This window comes from Channa argus, chromosome 9 (assembly GCF_033026475.1).
Source record: "Channa argus isolate prfri chromosome 9, Channa argus male v1.0, whole genome shotgun sequence".
NCBI lineage: Eukaryota > Metazoa > Chordata > Actinopteri > Anabantiformes > Channidae > Channa > Channa argus.
Window position 1 is genome coordinate 19,653,519 of NC_090205.1, and position 21,743 is coordinate 19,675,261.

General features: G+C 37.6%; 2 protein-coding genes across 2 annotated transcripts; one reads left to right on the plus strand and one right to left on the minus strand.

Moving 5' to 3' along the window:
* Window positions 1-515: 515 nt before the first annotated feature.
* Window positions 516-7,498, minus strand: LOC137133229 (pyridoxal kinase-like). The gene is made up of 11 exons (XM_067516648.1): window positions 7,262-7,498; window positions 6,397-6,451; window positions 4,525-4,629; window positions 3,514-3,597; window positions 3,380-3,414; window positions 3,039-3,124; window positions 2,836-2,881; window positions 2,623-2,734; window positions 2,347-2,474; window positions 2,195-2,261; window positions 516-1,824 (listed from the first exon to the last, which is right to left on the minus strand). Exons 1-11 carry the CDS (start codon window positions 7,340-7,342, stop codon window positions 1,697-1,699), a joined length of 927 nt encoding a protein of 308 aa, XP_067372749.1. The 5' UTR covers window positions 7,343-7,498; the 3' UTR covers window positions 516-1,696.
* A 4,228-nt stretch (window positions 7,499-11,726) lies between these two features.
* chpfa (chondroitin polymerizing factor a) lies at window positions 11,727-20,985 on the plus strand. Its single transcript, XM_067516069.1, has 4 exons — window positions 11,727-12,252; window positions 13,586-14,150; window positions 15,758-15,940; window positions 16,092-20,985. Exons 1-4 carry the CDS (start codon window positions 11,855-11,857, stop codon window positions 17,352-17,354), a joined length of 2,409 nt encoding a protein of 802 aa, XP_067372170.1. The 5' UTR covers window positions 11,727-11,854; the 3' UTR covers window positions 17,355-20,985.
* The last annotated feature ends 758 nt before the right edge of the window (window positions 20,986-21,743 follow it).

The window sequence follows — 21,743 nt, forward strand, 5'->3', positions numbered from 1 at the left end:
CTTTCTGGCCACAACTAAAACAAAAGTTTTCCTTACTCTTTTCAGGCTGTATTCAGGCTGACATGTTGGTCTGTATGGTTATTTGGGTTAATGCTGGCTATTCATTCATTCATTCTGGATTAGTGTTGGCAAAACAGAGCTTTTACCTGCCCCTGATCTCTTAGGCTCTTACACGCACATATATTTAGTACTTGGCGAGATTTTCTGATTGGTTTGCCTTTATTCTTGTTTTATATTTAGTGTTGGTGTCTACAGATGTGACGCCAACCCTCACATCCCTTCCCTCCCATTTGTATTTACAAAAACGTTATTTGGACACATATAGAATGATGACTTCAGTCAACAAGTAGCTCTCTCAGTGTGAACACCAAATAAAACACCTTTATAATTATATCCTCTATTAAATTCTATTACACAGACTCAATGGCCCTGACTGGAAACATGACAGCTTTGGGAAACCCATATTAAGACCCAACAGTAAAGAAACAGTTAGGAAAAAAAATTAAAAGACTCAGTAAAAGATTAATTGTTTATTATTTCAGTTAATATATTGCTCTGTACAAGAGCAGCAGCTCAAGGTTTGGCACTTGACTGTCTAACACTGTGTGAGAATCAACTATTACATTGGTACACAAAAACATTCACAACTAATACATTTTGTTTGAATTCCTAACGTTGATAAGGCTACAGCTTGGTCTCTTATAGTCAACTTTTTTCTTAAGATATGACAACAGCCAAAAAAGAAATCAATGACACATTAACACATATATTAATCCTTACCTTAATTTTGAATTTAAGACATTGACATATCAACTATTTTAAGAAAGCATTGCATAATTAAAAAAAGGACATGAACAGACATTTTCAAAAAAGTTTAAAATAAACTATTTTAGAAGTCAGCTATTATTTCTTTATAATAAAATAAATTGAAATAAATTGGAGTGATAATGTCTAGACAACAAATTAATTGCATAAGATGTTTGGCATTTTGTAAGAGTTACAATACACATCTCAGTACTGATAATGCTCTAAATCTAAAAATATATGATGGTAAAATTTCACTAGCTTTTAATAACTCATCTGAGTGAACTAAGCACACAATATAGGCCTCATCTTTGTATTCTATTCACTTCAAAAGACTCAATACAATAAAATGCTCAGTGAATCACTGAGAGTACTATTAAATTATTCTTTATATTGATAATTTGTTGTAAGCAACACATTTTAATTACATTTGTGCTGACTTACTATCAAACTCATAAAACAAGTAGAGATATGGCCATGCATGTATCACTGGTTTAGTGAATTCTCTAATTTGTTAAACTGAGATGAGCTGTATTATAACAAGAAAATAATTTTTACCATAGTTAGTATGATTTAAGTACACTTACACTATCTTTAACCACTGTCTGCTAATGTGCTCTTTACTTTTGAAGGTTACAAGATGTTTACACAGGCAACACTACAGACACATACGGCAGTAATGCCACTGTGTTTGTGAGCAGAAAGTACATACATACCACGAATCCTGCATGACCCCTTCTCACAAAACCATACTTGTACTTCCTCAGAGATTGTGTAAGGCAGAGACACATGAACATCTGATGTAAAAACCTTATGTATGTTTGGTGGGTCACGCAGATTTCAAGACAATTTGTACCAGCACAAATGTGAATGTTCACGGAAATATTGATGTTTAGTTTGAAGAATTTTGTAAAACTTCAGCTTCCACTACCATGGCAGGATTCTCAATGTCGGCTTTGCTCTGAACCATCCTCAGCTCCAGTTGAGCAGGACTGGGTCTTTTCCCAGGGCCCGCCATCTCTGACAGAAAGAAGGCCAGGAGTAGTTTAACAACAAAGCTTTTGGATGCTGTATTACTTGTCAAAGTATAATTCTGGTCTACGAAAGTTCTGAGGATGTTAATCATCTGGTGTTTTTTGCAAGATATATGTTAAACAATTACAACATTATCTGCTCCCTATCCTCTACATGCAATTCCTTTGACTGTTGAGCAGTAGTTCTTTAAGATGATACTAGTGGAAACTACTTAATGCATTCTAGTGGCTGCTGATTGGCTTAGTATAGGGTTAATAGCAAAGGGGAGAACAGTGTTCCTTAACCTGTCTGGGAAAAAGCCCTAAATGAAGAGACCATTTGACAAACAGAAGCAGAAAAAACACAAAAATCCTACCATTGGCATAAGTAATGGTCCTCTTAATGACATGGTGCATGACTGAAACAGTCTTTTCACAGGCAGTCTGTAAACAAAGTGGAGACTAGGTCACGTTAACCGATGTATAATTCATTCAGGTGTTTAATTCACAATACAAGATTGTTACCGACCTTCAGGTCCTTGGGGTGATTATGAGTCCAGGCCAACAACATGGCAGCAAACAGGTCTCCTGTCCCCACAAACACAGCATCAACTTTGGGGATGTCCATGCAGATTTTCTGACTGGTGTTGGTTCCATCTGGTTTCAATAGAGTTAAGAGGACCAACAAGAAAAATCAAAAACAGTCAACTAATGAAAACTGCAGTAGTTGGAAAAAAAAAAAATCGATGTACATATTTTTATGTTTCAGACAAAAAGAGCACCAAAAATAATACTAGTACTTTACCTATTTTTTGGCTCCCAAGGGCCACCAGGAACTGGTCCCCATGTTTTGAGGGCAGGTCTGTACTAGTGAGGACCACTGTTTTTGGACCCATTTTATGAAGCAAATCCATCACCTGGAGAAAAGATGGGGTCCCATTTTCAAAGGCATTATACTTATTGGTATAACAAACTAAATTCAAATACAGCAGAACAAGAAAATACTTATGATACTCACAGCAACAGCATCTTCTTCTGTTTTAATTTTCTTCCCAGTTAACAGCCTGGAGAAAAACAGATGTACCAGTGATAGAGAAAAATAAATCAGTTATCTACTATTGTACCACATGTTAGCACTGTTATCTAATGATGTACTTATGCAACTTCGAGTTTCATGGGTTTCTTCTATCCTTTATTAGCAATAATTACAAGTGCACTCACTCTGCTTCAAACTGGTTGGGGGTGAGGATGTCGGCCAAAGGCACTACTTTTTCCTTGTAGACTGGCAGCAATTCCTCTGGAACGTACTGAAACAGTGAGAAAACACAGGAAAATTTGTATCTCTTTTCACCTCTACAAAATGATAATTCAAAATGACAGTCAATACTGACAATTTAAAGGCTAGGCTAGACTGAATATAGCATGCATTCAATTTGATAGTGTCCTTTGATAGTATGATTTTTGAATAGTATCCAAAAAACAAAAGAGAACAAAAAGTGTTATGAATCTGCAATTGTACAAAAGGTAGGAAGAACAAGAGGAATCCTTTTTAGATTGTTTACCATAGCACCATGGTCTCCCATAACAGGATCACAAACTGTGGAGGAAAATACTCAAATTAAGGTCTGGAACTACAACAGGAAAAAAGAAACATTCTTCACAATAGAGATGTAAAAACACCCAATCGTACACTCACCATACACCAGGCTGGGATTGGTGTTCTTTAGCTCCTGAATGATGTCCACCACCGTCTCCAAGAAGGACGTATCCCTGCTGTACCCTTAGAAATGAAAGAACAACAATTAAGCAAAAGAAATATCAGCGTTAAAAATACAAACAAATAAAACAAATGTTACATGCATAGAGCCCTTTGATTCAAGTAAAATAAGAAACAGACAAAACTGATATAAGACAATGACTAAATAATACAAAAAACTGATTGAAGCATACAAACTAAAGGTTTTGTCCTGCATTTTGGATCAACTAAAGACTGAAAGGGCATTTTGGTTCATACACTGGAAGTATTTCAGACAACATGGCTGGTGTAAGACTAGGAAGTTCTTTAAAAACAAGAACAAACAGAAGCCGACACTCAACCAGTGTTTAAGTACCTTTTAAAAAGTTTTAATATGTTGTCTCCTCCTGCTCAGTTTAACATACTGTTATACATGATACTAAGAATTCAATAGAACAGGTATTGTTCAAAAAAGTTCCAGTTGATAACATTTAATGTTAAAATGGCACTATTTAATATAGGAATATATGATCCACTTCATATATGCATCAGTTGTATGATAGTTGTATTTCCTGGTCACCTGAACAGCACTGACATCCTCTTGATATGTCTTGATATGTTTATCATTTCTGTCTGATCTTCTACTGTAAATCTGGGATAACTATTAATTTCCCATTGGGGATTTACAACAATAATTTCCATTAGAAAAGAAATATGTTGCATGCCCATCACATTTCTCTGATTGACAATTGTCAGAGAAATGTAGGTACAGATTATGATGTCAACACATGAAAGATTATCAGAAAAACATAATCTTCCTTTACTCAAAATGTGGCTGCACAAAATTTATAATTTATTCAGGCTACAGTTTAATATCTTTTATAATTCAGTGCAAAAGCAAGCGGCCATAAATTATCATCTTTGTGTAGGATCTTCTACACAATTCCTTGAGGACAAAGTCCCCTCACTCACCTGTGAGGATGTAGTCATAGTGATTCACATTATTGACCTTGATACCCTCGTACAGCACATTCAGCTCCTCTGCTTTCAAAACTTGTCCTTTCCAATGGGCATAACCTGAGATTCAAGAGAAAACCAAGATGTTTTCAGACTTTCTGAAAGAGACAAGTGACTGTAACATTATTATACTGTGTAACTAAACCAGTAAAAACACATGTCATTTTGTATTAACCCTGCTGTTGTTTATGAAAGTAAGAGGAAATTCCTCACTCGCTCGGTCTTTCAATCCCGCCCTCTACTGAGGGCCCCTTTCCTGGGCCTCCAAACTGACTGAATAGGATACTTGTTTCCTGACTGCCAGCTTCCCCCTTTCTTTGTCCCTCTTTCAGTATTAACCTATAATAAACTCTCAAAAGTTGTTCTCACTGCAAATGATGGCAATAGAACACACACACACACACACACACACACACACACACACACACACACACACACACGAGTAAAAACATGCATGACAATGAGCCAGCAAGATCTTCTCCTGCAGTGAGGACTAAACAGAAAGCTCACAAGTAGAAACATGTGCTGTGGTTAGAGAGGAAAGTGGGAATGAGCACCTCTACATAAAGTTGAAAAATTATGTAATATGTTTTTTACACATACTACTTTAAACAAAGCAGGATTATAGAGGAGACAGCTGTATGATTAAGCCCAAACTCTCAAAACTGGTGAGGACAGAAGAGCAGATGTGCAAAAAATTCAACTATTGTAGTTTCTTTGTAAATGTCTCTTGCCCCAGTGTTGGAACACATTCTTTACTGTGGCACACAGACCTCACATTATAATCCTATCATCTCTGCAGGTGTTTCCCTTCAGTTTCAACTTAGGAAATCCAGTTTGGTGGGGTTTCCTTCAAGAAACAGTTGTATATCCGTGGGAAGATGATAGAGATGCCGATTATATACAGGCCACTGGATCAGATTTTTAACTTTTAACAACTTATATGATTTTGCAATACTAACAGAAAATCCTTCCACCTATCCAGATGTTTTAGTTTTACTTTGTGATTATAACATTTCTGACGTTACACACGTTTCAAACTTTGCAATAGCTGAGAGTTAAAGGAAAAACACATGTAATGGATTTTAAACAAATCACACAAATACACACAACATACATCAAACAGTGAATTTGTGATTAAATCAGACTGTTGTTCATAGGTTATGATATATATATATATATTTTTTTGTCCTTTCAGCAAACCTGGCAAAATACAAGACAGTGGTGTGTGTGTGTGTATATATGTGTGTGTGTGTATATATATATATATATATATATATATATATATATATATATATATATATATATATATATATATATATATATATATATATATATATATATATATATATATATATATATCTTTCTCTAGATAGTTAGGACCTTTGAACCTTTGCCATTTTAAAAAGTACACAGTACTTCATTTTCATTTACAGCTGTCCACTCAAGGTGTGTGGCTCCTTAAAGTCTATCAGTTATTAAATGTATTTTTAATAACTGCCAAAGCAGACATGAGAGCTTTTTTTTACTTTTGTCTATGTGGGCTAATGGTATTCTTTTTTTAATTTTTATTAATCAATACTTCCCACAACCAGTTTTAGAATTGTAGCTCTAGGATCTGTGTTAGGATATTACCTGTGTATAAAACATACACAGCTCTTAGTGTTGCTTTTATTTTGTAGGTATTATCCGACTATGATCGAGCTGAAAACAAGTTTTACTATCTAAGCATTACAAAACTACTGCAGTAAAAAAGGTAAGCGCATTGGTTGTTAACAAGTTGGAAATAAGTCAATTTGTGAAATGGTATAAAATCACTCAGCCAACCTGTGTGATTGGAGAACTGGACTGAGTTGATAGAGTCCACTTCAAAGCCCAGCACCTGAGAAAGGAGCAAAAAAGCAGCTGGTAAAATGTGGAACAATTACATCTGTCCATGATCCGGTCAAAATGAGTCACTGGGCGTTCACCATGCTGGGGCAGCTGTTTCATTCAATTTCTAAATCCTGATTGAAAAAGTACCATGGATTTTTATATGTTTTAGCCCACTTCACATAAATTACATATACTACACTCAAGCATCTATTTCTGTGGACAGTATAAAAACAACCACGCCCCGTTAGAAACATTGCACGGGATAAAATAAATCCTAAAACCCTAAAACAGATTATTATGCCAGCTTCCCCTGTTGTCCCTGCATGATCAAGTGATACATCACATGCACACATTTGATGCACGTGAGTCAATGCGATTTGATTTGAAAACCCGGAAAACATCATTGTGCCACGGAAAATTGCCACGCGTAGCTACAACTACAACTTTTAGAAGTGGTTAACATACTGCACAACTGGTTACGTACTATAAGGTTACAGTGTGTTGATAAAGTGGTACAGTATTGGGAAGCAACATTTAAACACAATTTAAAATGAAGTTGGTTCTATCTGAGCAGCCGTGTTGTACATCCATCGTATATAAAATTAGGTGCTTAATGATAAAAACCGGGATATTTCGGCAGGACACATGTCGCTAATACTAACGTCACGTTAACGTTATATTAAAGGAATCAGGAAGTCACGCTTTGAAAAAAAAACTTTCCATATTCTTTTCTCTTTCACTTTCGTCGTATGTTTCTCTATCTTGACCCCAAATCTAAACAGTTTTAAAGCGTTACTATCACCTCAATGGTTCTTACCTGCAGCGGGAACGTAGCCGACTTATTCCCCACGTATCCCCTGACAACATGACTCTGGATAGACAACACACGACACTCCATTGCCGCCACAACTACAATGATTACGTTGAAAAACACCGGCAGACGTGGCGAGTCCTAAAGCGTCACTAAAGTGTGTACAGGATCTGACTCTCTGAAACTGAGCACGTGGGCAATAACTCCAGCACTGAAGGGCAGAAGCAAAGCTGCTGCTAGTAACATTTTATTCAGGCAGCCGCGGACACCCAAATCGGTGCTTTCACAGGCTAACGATGAATGTGGGAGACACCAACTTCCTACCAGAATAAAAAAAAACCCACATCTCATTCCAACTGTAGGCTTTGTCTTTATATATCTAGATATGCTGTCATATTAAGAATCCAGCAAACACGTTTTCAGTAGTCTACTGGTAAGAGTTCAAAATAAAAAAAAAACAATAAGATTTGTTGTGGAACTTCAAAATCACAACTTGTTGACTAAATAAAACACTGAATATTTGAAAGAGATCATGCGGCTCTGACAAGGGTGAACACTGTTGTATTTGTTTTAATGTAGTAGTAATAAGCAAGTAATAGTAATCATTATTATGAAGATGACTGGGCACCTGGATCAAGATCAACCTACACATAGGCATAGACAGTTCTGGTAAATACATACTAGCGACCAAAACTAGCGGTCAATACCTATAATCTTTCCAGGAAAAGCTGAGCTGGTTAAGTCAAACATGTTATGTAGCCCCCTCTGTTGGTGAATAGCCATAAAATCAGGATTACAGATGCACATGTTTAGACCCACAACTTTTGTTCATCTGTGTATTAGACTATGTCATGATATAATTGTTTAACAGGACAAAATTCTCTTCAAATCTGCAAACAAATCTCAGCAAAATCACTTTAATTAAATTTATATTAAAAATATAAGCCAGGGTAAATTACTTTAAAAATGCCTTTCCTCTAATCCGTGATCCTTGATCAGTATTTTAGCACTTTGAAATGAAGTAAATGTTTTGGTTACCACCTGAAGTCAAGACAGGATAGAAATGTACTTGTGTCTGACTAAAGATAAAGAAAGTTTAGTTAAAATGCTATAAGTTCTACATTGACAGTGTAAAGCAAAATTACAATATATTGAACAAAAAGACATTATGTTTGCAAAATCTTTTTGTATATAAGTGATCACATAGAGTAAAGAAAAGAGTTTTACCCTCTTGAATTGTGAAATGAGTACAGTCTGTAAAATACAAAGAAATGATCTTACCTGCATTAACCTTGCGCAATCTTGTCAGCATAGAGACACTTTTTTTATCTTGTTCAAACAGCCAAACACAAACATTTCAAGGAAAACATCTAGTTTAACTTGGAGAACTATGAAGAAAATATGCCAACACTGCAAATGTACAAATCTGAAGACCTGTAAGATGACTATGAGAAGTTGTGTTATTCTGCTGTTGATGCTGTTTAGTCTGTGTCGATCAGGGACTCAAGGGGAGGATAGAAAGCTCGAGGAGATGGGTGAATTCAGGAGCAGTGAGTTTCAAAGAGATAGCTCAAGCTGATGTAGTTTAAGATTTTACTGAATAGACCACAAATCACAGTGCCCTTGACACAGTGTATAGAGCTGTACACATTTTAGAATGTTTTGACTTAAGTCAAAGCTGTTGTTGAGAGAGCATGAGGCTGAATTTAAAAACAGAACTTTATCTTGAGTGAGTAAGACAATAGGAGATAGCAAAAAACATAAAGTTTTTCTGTGACGTTATTGTCTCAATTGTGAAAACTGCTGTTCAAAGAACCCACTCATTATTGACTTTCCCAATCATGAGGCAGTGAAAACACATAGACTGCAAAAATTTATGGTGATAGCTTAAGATGGTTGAGTTAAATACATAGTCAAGTCAAGTCAAGTGGCTTTTATTGTCATTTCTACTATACACAGTGGTACACAGTACACAGTAGAAATGAGATAACGTTCCTCCAGAACCAAGGTGCTACAAACAACACAAGCTATGTAAAGTGCATAGAGTGCAACCTAGTGCAAACAGTGCAGACGAAAAACAGTACAGACAGACAGTGTAGATAGACAACAGAAAATAACACAGGACAGGACACAAAACCTAAGACAATGCCGACCAGTAAACCTATTGTATACTATTTTACAGTACAGTCAAGTGTGCTAAAGGTGCAAAAAAAGCAGCATGTAAACAGTATAGTCCATTTGAATGTCCAGCATGTAAACAGTGCAATTGCAGTGGAATGTGCAAAAAACAGCAGGTATACAGTGTAGTGCGGTAAGTATAGAATAATAAAAATAAATAAATAAATAAGTGATGGTGGAATGAATTGGGATGAGTGATGAGAGTGTGTTGAGTTCGGGTTGTAGTGTGTGTAAGTACCATTTCAGTTCTGTGTGTTCAGGAGCCTGATGACTTGCGGGAAAAAACTGTTGCACAGTCTGAATGTAGCAGCCCAAATGCTTCGGAACCTCTTTCCTGATGGCAGGAGTGTGAAGAGTGTGTGGGGTCGTCCACAATGCTGACATAGAGCTATTTAGCAAAAAAGGCATAATTTGTCCAAGGAAAAAGAAACCTCTCCTAAATTATCAAGTCTGTCTTTATTTCATCAACTCTAGTAAAAGTGAATATATATTATCACTTTTAAAAACTCAGCAGTTATCTGTTTATGGATAAAATACTTTCTTTTTAGCTTTGTTCAGCTCTATTCGGTGATGCTTTTAATTAATACTTTCATTATCCAGAAGCTGAAAGTTAAAATGGTCTGATCAGCCACATGCACGCTGTTAAAGACTTCTAAAACAGATTACTCTCCACGTAGAGTCTTAATAAGGATTTTAAAGAGAAGAATAGAAAGTGTGTGTACTATTATGTTTATTATTACAAAAAGGCCCGGCAAGGTTGTAAGGTAGGGGAGGTACTTTAATGTAATTTGAATGAATTAACAAAAACAACCTTCAGAGATTTTACTGGGTTGTACATTTGTGAACATATTTAAACATTTGGAAAGGCTCATATTATTTTCAATAACAAGAAATGTAAAATCTACTCTTTTGTTTTATGTCAAACCAAGCCTTAAACCGAGTGTCCCTAAAATAAAGAGCTAACTGTTAGCAAGATAAAATTTATTGATATGGGAAAAACATAATGTATAAAAAATATATTAACTTATAGATGTGTAAATATACAAATGTTATAAAATGTGTTTGTATAGTCAAACTCAGTTTACATTGTATGAGCACAAAAAACGACAACTGGTGACACAGAATAATAAATTTATAACCAGGCAAACACACAAAGGAAAAAGTTTGCCCACATTCATGGGTGTGGCACAAAAAAATCCAATTCCTGGCACTCAAGTGCATGTATAAAAATAAAAAGCCTGTATTAAATATGGGATAACACTTTTAAAAGAAATGCCAACATGTATTGGCACATAAGTCCTTGCATGTATGTTTCAGATTGCTACTTGTTGGATTGACCTCACTGACATGCTGAGGAAGACACGTGTGCCAATGGGAATTGATGTATCATTTAATGTGTTGACCCATAATTAATACTGGCCTTTTTATTTTTAAATGTCGTCTTGAGTCCCGGGCATTGGATTTTCTATGCACCCCACCCATGGATGTGGGCATAATTTTCCTCTGTAAGTTTGATACTTTCCTCTCTAAGAATACCACTAGTGGGTGTGGGGGATACCAAATGCTTGAGCATTACAATAAGGCCAGCACTACTGATCTATTTGATAAAATAGAATCTGGTTCATTAAGAGGAAAATTACACATACTGTACATACACATGTATAAATAAGCAAAACAGTAAGAGTAAGATTTACAATGTAAACAAATTATGAGCAACTACAAAAACTGTACAGCACGATGCATCTCTGCTGTGATATTATTGTCATGATTTTAAGATGCATTGGTTGCACCTTAATTGTGTGAAATAGATTTAAGGGCCACAGTGAATGTGATAAAAACAGATGTGTCCATTAGTTGTTGAGAATACAAGAGATCTGATGATAACTGAGAGGAGCATTCAGTGATGCACCTTGGTATATCCCAGATCTGACAATAAAGGTTCTCAGGCACAGGCACGATTGTGCATTGTTGTTTCAGGTGGAGCTCATATATTCGAATAATTGTATTGTCATGAAATTTCCATCTGAATTGTAGGAGTACAGAAAGGCCTAGTGCAAATATCTAGAAATTCCAATTTTAAAAAGCATCATGCTAGTCATGGCCTTATTTGATGAAAAGTTTATGTTGTTACATCTGTATGTTAATTCACCTGCATTAACACAGAAAAGGAAAAAGTCCATACGTGATGCTAACGCAGCCTATTAATATGACAGCATCTTTGGTTACGTTCCAGTTATGTTTTAAGCCTTGGAATATCCCTCCGCCATTCGCAGCCTGTATTCATCTACGCAGTCTAGACTAGACCCGCCTCTGGTGCTAACGTCGGGCCGGGGAGGAGCCAGGTATCCGCTATACTGACACGAATCCCCCTCGTAGATTTTAAGCAAGGAGCTGCATCTTTTCTTCCATAGTTGAGTGTGGATGCAGCTGCTTCCCTGCTGCCTCGATGTACAGCTGACCCGTCCCGGATCGGGCACTTCTTTGGACGCGTTTGAAGCGACGCGGGACTGTCAGACAGGGGGAGCCAACGCTAAAATGAGATTTTCAGTGTTTATTTCTATCGCCCGGTCTTTCGGCCCGGTGATAATCGGCATTTCTTTAGGGTTCACGCTGAGTTTACTGTGTGTAAACTGGACAGAAGAGGCGTGTTATGCAGGCGGTAAGGAGGACGCGAGTCTGGGTCAGGATGGACAGCTTAAAGGAGCCCGAAAGCCCAACTCCATTTCGTCCATGAACGATGTGTTATCCGAGGAGGATTTTCAACCAAAAATAGTCCCATACACACAAGTCCACCAGAGTCCCCCAAAGAAAGTTTTCCGGTAAGCTGAATTTGTCCTTTAATGGTAATGATAGCAACGTTATCTGACTCATGAACACAGGCCACATCATTAGGCTGCTTGTTACAGCGCAGCAGGCCGCAGCGTAGCTCATCCCAGCAAATCATGAATCAGTCATTGTCCACACACTGTCAGGCGTACAGGTGGCTGTAATGTGGCTGTGACAGGCTAAGGAATAAAGATAACAAAACATAAGTCTTTACAAGTCATAGAAGTCGTTTCCCTTTGCCTGGTGTTATTGGTCCAGAACACGTTATCACAGAAATTCTGATAAAAGCTGACGTCTACAGTTCCACTTCCTCAGCTGATTTCTACCTGCTTAACATCCCCAGCCTGCCACAGAGCCAGGATTAACCAACTACCCTTTTTTTTTTTTTTGTGCCATGTCTCCAAGCCTAAGTATCGCTGCCTTATATTTTCTCTGTAAACAGGCAAACCTCTCCAAGATTTCCTGGATAGAGAACTTGTTTGAGTGCAAGCCCTCACACTCAGAGTTGTTGCATTTCATTGCATTTCTGAGGGGGGTATATTTTCTCTAGAAAAGTTACACTGACATCAGAGATGTGAATATTTAAACCTCTACGTTTCACAGGCCACCGGTGCCATGCAGTGGTTAACAATAAGAAGTAGGGCTGTAAGAATTGATTTAATCATCAGTTATTCTCCCCATTGGTTTTACAATGAACTGATTACTGTTTGGCAATAATACGCCAAACGATTAGTCACAAGCACCCTCACAACAATCCAGAGCCCCTTGATGATGTGTTAAAATTAGCACCCAGCAGTCCAAATGCCAAATAGCTTAATTTGCTTTCATGTATGAAAACAGTCCTTACAAGTGAAAGGCTAAACTATCAAACATTTAATATTTTTTGCTTTAACAATTAGAGACTTTGTTAATTCTTCATAACAGTAGTTGGTTGTGAATTTTCTTTCGGCTCCAGCTCTACAGTGAAATAAAAGTAGGGTTGAGTCATGTTTGAATTGGTGAATCAATGCAAGTTCTTGCAGGTTTAATTTTCCAAAGAACTTATGCTTTTTCTTGTTTATCTGTATACATGTTATAACGTGAAAATAAAATTCTCAATTTTTATGAAATGGACATAACTAAATTTAGGCTTTGTATAAACTACTATTTTAATTTTTTTCCCATTAAGTTCAGATCAGTTATTATTGAATGAATGACTGGTTAATTACTGCAGTGATTAGATTAGTAGCCTGCCCTTTGATGTAATGAGAAGATCTGTCACATTTTAACATTAAAACCAAATTTTTTTGAGTAGCTGCTTTTGTTTTCTTTCTTTTTTTAATTTAGGGCCAAATACATAAGCACGGAGTTGGGGATGCGAGACCGTCTGTTTGTTGGGGTCCTGACATCTAAAAACACCATTAACACCTTAGGTGTAGCTGTCAATCGCACCATTAGCCATCACCTGGACTCTGTGGTCTTCTTCACTGGCATGCGCAACCGCAAAGTCCCTCACGGCATGTTTGTGGTCTCTCACGGAGACGACAGATTGATATGGAACATGTTTCAGACCATAAGATATATTTTTGAACATTACATCAATGAGTATGACTGGTTCTACTTTGTCCAAGATGACACCTACACAGAAGCTGACAGAATCAAAGCCTTGGTGGATCATCTGAGTATGGATCGAGAGCTTTACATGGGCAGTCCTGAGGAGTTCATTGGTGGAGAGATGGAAGGGAAGTACTGCTACGGAGGGTTCGGGTACCTTCTGTCACGTGCCTTGCTCCTGCGACTCAGGCCCTTTCTGGAAAACTGTAGGAATGACATCCTGAGTGCCAGGCCTGACGAGTGGCTTGGGAGATGCATCATTGATTATACCAGCACAAACTGCATCAATGAATATGAGGTTGGTTGGAAATAATCTTACATCTATCTTTTAGAACAACCTTTGTTTTGATGTTTAAATTGTTTTTTGGAGCTTCTCAATGTTTCTTATTTAAACGAAAAGAAGAAAACTGTGAGTTAAAATCTATGAGGACCTACAAAGACAAACTGCTCTACGACTGTCATTCAGAACAGCTGTGTGACAGCTTTCAGCAGGGGTTATTCTTCTCAACAGAAAGATAAAAATGTCATGTCACAACTCATTCTTTGCCTCAGGAAGAGCAGTTAAAACCCGCAGACAGCTATATAAAACTGTAATTACATTCTAGCACAGAGGTGGTATTTATTTTAAAGAGTAAATTGTTAATACTCTTTAGCCCTTCATTTTCTTTCTCAATGTCTCCAGCAGCAATGTGGAGTAGGTAAACAGGCAACAGAGCACCGCTGAGTTCAGCCTTGTTTAGGTTCAATGGTGTGAAAATCCCCTGTGGGTCAACATGCTCTGCTGCTGTAATGTCATTAACATTTAAGGTCAAACACGCTATGTGGAACCCTAATCTGTCCCAGTTCCCTTCTCAAGGCGATTGTTGCATTCAGCCCACTTTGCTTCCTCCAGTCTAAAGTTTGTATCTTTTTTTACCACATGACATTACATTGCTACATAAATCATTTATACAGTGTAGGGTACATACAGGGTAGATTTTATTCTCTTTCATACATTACTTACTTACTCTTGCTTCCATTTTATCTTCCTTGGCCCTGGCCCAGACCTGGAAACCATCTTGTTTCACAGTTGAGAGTGACTTACATGGCTAGCTAGAGTGCCCTGAGCCAGAAAAGCCCCCCCACCTCCAAAGATAAGGGAGAGAAGCAGGGGGAAAATTAATAGGCCTGGTATGGTTGAAGAAAACAGCTTGAACACAGAGCTAGCCATCACTTTTGCTGTTCAAAGAGAACATTGATGACAATTAGGCATTGACAATGCTGCAAGTGTACCACTACAGGCTGTAAGCTGTTGGCAAACATTTGCAATAGAGTTGTTGCAACAGAGTGGTGTCAGTGTTTCCATTCTTTGTTCTTTTATTAGCTTGATTAAATCTAATTCAAATTTTAATCACCCAAGCTCCTTAGTTTGTCAATCATGTTTTCAACTTACATGACTGTGATATGAAATTGGATTCTGCTGCCGGTGTCAGTCATTTGTATTATTTAATTTCCACTTTAAATTCTTAAATGCTGTAAAATAACCTGAGCCTGCAGTGATCTGCTAGAAGGCGGTGAAGTTAATCAAAATAAAGCATCTCTTAAACTTCATATTCCTATTCATATTCTAGCTGTAAGTTGTTCCTGAAAATGACCAGAACTCCTGGCAGCAAAAACGTGCATTTGTACTGTAATAGCATTCTGTTCTTACAAAATGAATCCAAGTTTTCACTTCAGTGTGCAATTATGGTTAAAACCAGCCTGTTTACAGTGGAAATGAGCCCAAGATGCTGCCTCGATAGTGAGTGATGTTTGTTTGAATGGAAGTTGTGCAGCATAACAACTAGCCTTGGAATAACATAAGGCATAGTTTTATTATGCCAGGTTTCACACACTTCAAGAAAAGACCTCTTTGTTTCTTTTCAGGGGCTTCGGTACCACCATTCCGAGTTGGGAAAAAACTCAGATCCAAGTAAGGAGCAGAGTAAACAGTTCAAGAAAGCTCTGACTGTCCATCCAGTGTCAGATCCTGAACAGATGTATCGGCTGCACAAATACTTCACCGAGATTGAACTTCAGAAAACTTACGCTGAGATTGCTAAACTGCAGGTAAGCCGATTTTTTTTTACGTGCCAGAAACCCTTGGATTTCAGTCAAAATGGAAAAACCTGGCCTTTTACCGTACATCCTCAATCTTAGTCATTATTGGTAAGTTGGTACAGTAATTGTATATGTCTTTTAACATATTGTGTTTCCACAGGCAGAAATAAAGAATGTTAGTGTGGTTGCTTTTGAAGGCAACCGAAGTGCTCACTGGCCAGTGGGGATCAATCCACCTTTTGAGCCCAAATCTCGGTTTGAAGTTCTGAAGTGGGAATATTTTACAGAAGAGGAAATTTATTCATGCATTGATGACTCTCCCAAGTGTGAGTTGCGTGGCATTGATCGCATGGATGTGGCTGATGTCATTGATGTAGCAGTAGGTGAGCTAAACAAGAGGTACAAGCCCATCTTACACCTGAAGAAGCAGCAGCTGATTAATGGCTACAGGCGTTTCGACCCCATCAGGGGCATGGAGTACACTTTGGACCTTCAGCTGGAGGTGGTTAACCAGAAAGGTCACAGCCGTTCCATCACCAAGAGAGTTCATCTTGTGCGACCTTTAAGCAAAATAGAAATTATTCCCATGCCCTATGTCACTGAAGCTACAAGGGTTCACATCATTATACCTCTAACTCTGCAGGACCGGAGCTATGTCAACCATTTTTTCGAAGTGTTTGCCTCAAATGCCTTTGAGATAAGCGAAAATGCCATCTTAACATTTTTGTTTATTTATGACCCAGTTGAAGCACAGCAGGTTAACCAGAATGATATATTTGCCAGTGTGAAAACACAGATTAATGCATATGAACGCAAATACCCCACAGTGAAAATTCCATGGATAAGTGTCAAAACAGAAACACCATCACAGATTAAGTTTATGGACATTATCTCAAAGAAGCATCCAGTTGATACGCTGTTCTTCCTGGCTACTGTATACACAAATGTCAATTCGGAATTTCTGAACCGCTGCCGCATGAATTCCATAAACAACTGGCAAGTCTTCTTTCCCATCCATTTCCAGGACTACAACCCAGATGTGGCCTATCCCAACCAGCCCCACCCTGCATCAATCGATCTGGTCAAAGATGCAGGCCATTTTGACCGCAGATTATTTGAAGAATCGTGTTTTTACAACTCAGACTATATGGCAACACGTACACAAATGGCAGCGGACGTCCAAGAAAACGAAGAGATTCTAGAGACAATGGACATCTACGAGATGTTTGTTAAGTATTCGGGTCTGCATGTATTCAGGGCAATAGAACCAGCATTGCACCAACGCTACCGCTACCAAGCATGCAACCCACGACTCAGTGAGGACATCTATCATAGATGTGTCCAAAGTAACTTGGAAGGTCTTGGATCTCGCTCCCAGCTGGCCATGGTGCTGTTTGAGCAAGAACAGGGAAACAGCACTTGAAAATACCATTGAAATTTTAGTGCATTCAATGCATAAAAGCTGTGTGTTCTTGTCATAGCCTCTTGATGAAAGCCAAAATTTGTGGTAAACAGGAGCAATCCATTTAGTACCACTTATTGATTTATCCTGACTATTGTCCTAAACACAACATTTCGTGGTTACATCCTGTCTGACACCAGCTAATGCTTCCCATCTTCCAGTGTATGGTTTATTACAGTTTTCTAAAGATGGAATCATGTCAACTGGACTTCTTTTCCTTGGTTAGAAACGTTTCAAGCAGCTTCTTCAGTCTGAATACAGTGGCTATACAGAGGATATACAACTTATATCCTCCGGAGTAGGCCTTTGTTCCACCCTGGCCTCAATAGGCTTGTTAAAGAGCTGGAAATAGGGTGGAGTCATCCAAATGTAATGATTACGACCTTAACTCCCTGAACCCCTACGATAGGGGTCGTAAGGTGTGGCCCTCTTGGTGTATGTGTGAAGTGGTCTTCATCCATCCAGTCCCAGGAAGATTAAGGATGAAAGGGCACCATGAAAAATGGGACAGGTTGTGCCTGAGGCCTCCTCTGTTGAGAAAAGGGTTCTCCATGTGAACATAAATGGCTTCACGTACTCCTCTCTCATACCATCTGTCTTCTCTGTCCAAAATGTGGATGTTGTCACCTTAAACGAGTGACCTTTGTCCTTCAGGTGTAGGTACACTGCTGATTCTGGTCCTGAGGCGTTGCTTCTCCTGTGGGGGGCCATCCTCTTCTGTAGAGGCTGTTTGGTTTCTCCATTGTAGAGCTCTGAGCACTCTTCACTGCACTGGACTGCCTACACTACGTTGCTCTTCTTGTGTTCAGGTGTTTAGTCTTTTGGGTGGACTCAGTCTTTGTCTTAGTGTGTTGATGGGTTTTATTTATGTGGTGTTTTCTGAAGATCCTTTTGAGCTTTTCTGACACAGCCATGTAAGGAATCACTAGGTTGTTCCTTAAACTCTGAGGCTCTGCTCAGTTCGTCGTCCTCCTGTTGATAGTAGCTGGTAGGTCACAGGATAACTGGGCCACTTTATTCCGACTGAAGAAGCTGCTTGGATAAGTAACGTTTCTAAACAAGGAAAAGAATTCCAGTTGGCATAATTCAATCTTCGGATAAACAAACCTGGATGACTGACAATTCTCACTGATTTATTACAGTTTCTAGCTACTTTGAACAAATCAATGCAGCACATTTTAAAGGAAACCTTTTGATAAATGTTTACAATACTTGTCCATAGAACCAAATGTTTTTCCTACTCTTCACAATTTAAAAAGTTGTTTTAAGCAGTTTTTGACCACTAGAACAAAGACATTTAAAGAAGGCAAGTTGTGACATTCTTTCAGCTTTTTCCTTTCTTAGGTTTAGAAATCAACCAAACCATCTACTTCAAACAGATTTACATAGCCAGTCTCTTGGCGTCATGTTTGCCTTCATTTGTTTATGGAAACAGCAGTATTTACTGGGATTTTATCCACGATATGGTCCAAACACTTGTGGAAGTAGTTCCTAACATTCCTCTCCACCATTTTGCTTATAATAGACCTGATTGAGCCAGTGTCCTACTCATTTAATTTAATGTTCCTATCAAAGATAGGATCAAAGAGCTTCAGTGTGTAACTTTAATAGATTAGACATTAGTCTAAGTTTCTTTGTCCACTTGCATAAAGGCATTGGAATTTTTATATGTAGTGATTTGAGTATTCACAGAAGTGCATCATTGCATAAGTGCCTTGACAGTGACTTTTAATGTCATGGCTTTTTTGAAATTACCTTTAATGTTTTTGCAGGCTGCTCCTCAAGGGGATGCACATTCTTGTCTTTTTTAAATAGTGGGAGGTGTTTCTATTGTTGTGGATACAGTCTACTATACAGGTGGGTTGGGGGTTGGGGTTGAATGGGTTGTTGGCTATAGGTTTACACTTTTTAGGTGACTTGGAAATACCTCAGCCATTCACAGTTTGTATATGTGCCTCAGAGGAAAGAAGGACTCATGTAAAGTGTTACTGGTGGTCTTCAGAGATCATTTCAATAGGGCAGCAGTGTGTATGAGAGTTTAGATTTTCTCAATGAAACTTTTTATTGCCAGAAAACCTTTTTTGCAGGAGGCAAGGCAAAGTAAAATGATCAACAATGAGGAAAGCTTACCTTGCTAAATGTCTGAAGTGATTTTCCAGGTGTTGTAGTCTCATCGAAGTCAGCGGTACTTTATAACAAGATTTAGTTTAGAAATTATTTATATTAAGAATGTATGTATCATTTGTAATGTCACCAATAGTGGTTAGTATACATTAACAGAAGATGTTTTACTGTTCCAAGCTGTTGAAGACTGTATTTTTAATGAATGATGTCTTTGTCCTCCATTTAGTTAGCTGACTGCTTTTTCTAGTTGCAGTGCAATCCTATGGGAGGGCTTTTCTGCATTACTGAATGGTATGGAACTATGGGAACTCAACACCAGAAACTATATAATACAGCGGATTATAATGTGCAATATTGCAGAAACCAAAACAGCACAGATGGTTGACACAAGACATTTAATTTTAAAAACATTTGCTGCAGGCACAGTTGTTATATATCTAAATACTTTCCATGACATTACATTAGACTCGTACTGTCTCTTTAATGCTAAGTAAATACACTGTATTTTCTTTAATGTATTTTGTTGACACTAGACACTTTCTGTCATCAAATTTACTTTAAAATACGTATGATTAAGGGAAGTACATCCACAATACTACATCCAAAGTGGCGCTTGCTGTATTGTCTGCCATTTAAACCCAGACTGCAGAGGTCAGTCCATGGTGACTTTCTGCCTTCATTTTTATAACGCATCTCTGTTTTGATGAGAGCAGTATTTCACCGTGACAGTGGTATAGCTGACTTAGTATGAATGTTCTTTATTCTTTGAAAAGTATGACACTAATAATGTGCAAAATTGGAAACTTAATCTTCCAAAAACCACTGTGAAATATGTGGGGCTGATATTACAATATGAAGTTGTAGTGATCTGCATCATCTTTGGCTCCTGGAGACATGAGATGCCTAAATTTAATGGAGTGTAGCAGATTAATCACTCTGCATTGTTAACACAGCCACCATTGCTGAGCAAACTCTAAATATTTTATCCATAACTTATTTATGTAATTTCTTTATAAAATATGCAGATTCTAAATACTTCTGCACTAACAGAGGCTTTCACCACATTCTCTGTATATGTATAAATATTTTATAGACACTATTTCTAAGCCTTTTTTTAGTTTTATTTACACAGTGATATTTTATTACTTTGATGACAAAGTCAAACAACTCAAACTCAAACAACTCAAATGCTGTAACATATTTTGTGCTTGAAAATCATAGACATTTTAAAATGTATGTATTTAAATTTTACTTTGAATCAAATAATTCATTTCAAACAGCAGGCAAATACATTTTTATTTCCACTGAGGTTTTGGACCCATTGGTTTACAATATTTTATGCATATGGGTACTAGTATAACCAAAGCAATACATTTTAATTAATGCTCAGTGCGTATGTTATTGTGTAATTTCTAATGAACTGTGAATTTTTGAAATTTTTAAATAAAGACCAATTTGAAAATATAAATGTCTTTATTTTGCCTTTATTTTTGTGTGGTTTGGTATTGCAGCTACAACTTCCAGTTTGTCCTTTAGGTGTCAGCAAAAGAGTATGCTTACTGTGTGCAGCGCAGGTCCAAGACCAGAACTGGCTGCCGGTCGACGAGGCGAGCAGTGCATAGTCGAACCTTTAGAATTCTCATTTGTAAGACAAACAATATAGTTCTTTTTTTCATGTTGCCAACATGTGCTCAACGAGATGCACTTAACATTCCTCTTTATGTCAGACTGGGGTTGGGTTTAAACGGGAAAATTTTGAAACCTTAATTACAGCTTTAGTTATTTCAGGGGTCCATATGCACTACCCCGAGGCATGCTGTAAAACCACATAACTACAGAGCAGCTGGGACTTAATTCTAAGTCATTATTTTGTACTTTGTTTTTGTCTGATTCCAGGACTTTCTCCTCCCACATGGGGACACAGTTGTTTCAATTCACTGGTACTAAAACATATTTTCCCGACAATTTGGGTCTACCTGTTGGGTTTTTAAAGAAGCCCAGTTAGCCTGTTTATTTGACAAGAAGAAGAGATGTTAGGAAATCACCCATTCTACATACAGGACACCTTGGATGAGTTGTCCCACTTACCTCTGCAATGCCTTCAGTCTTCTTGTACATTGTTTTTATTAATACTATTTATTAAATGTGGCAAAGCTTTTACATGGCTGGAATAACTTCATATAATTATGGCTTTGCAAAAAAAACAAAAAAAAAACAAAGTGAACT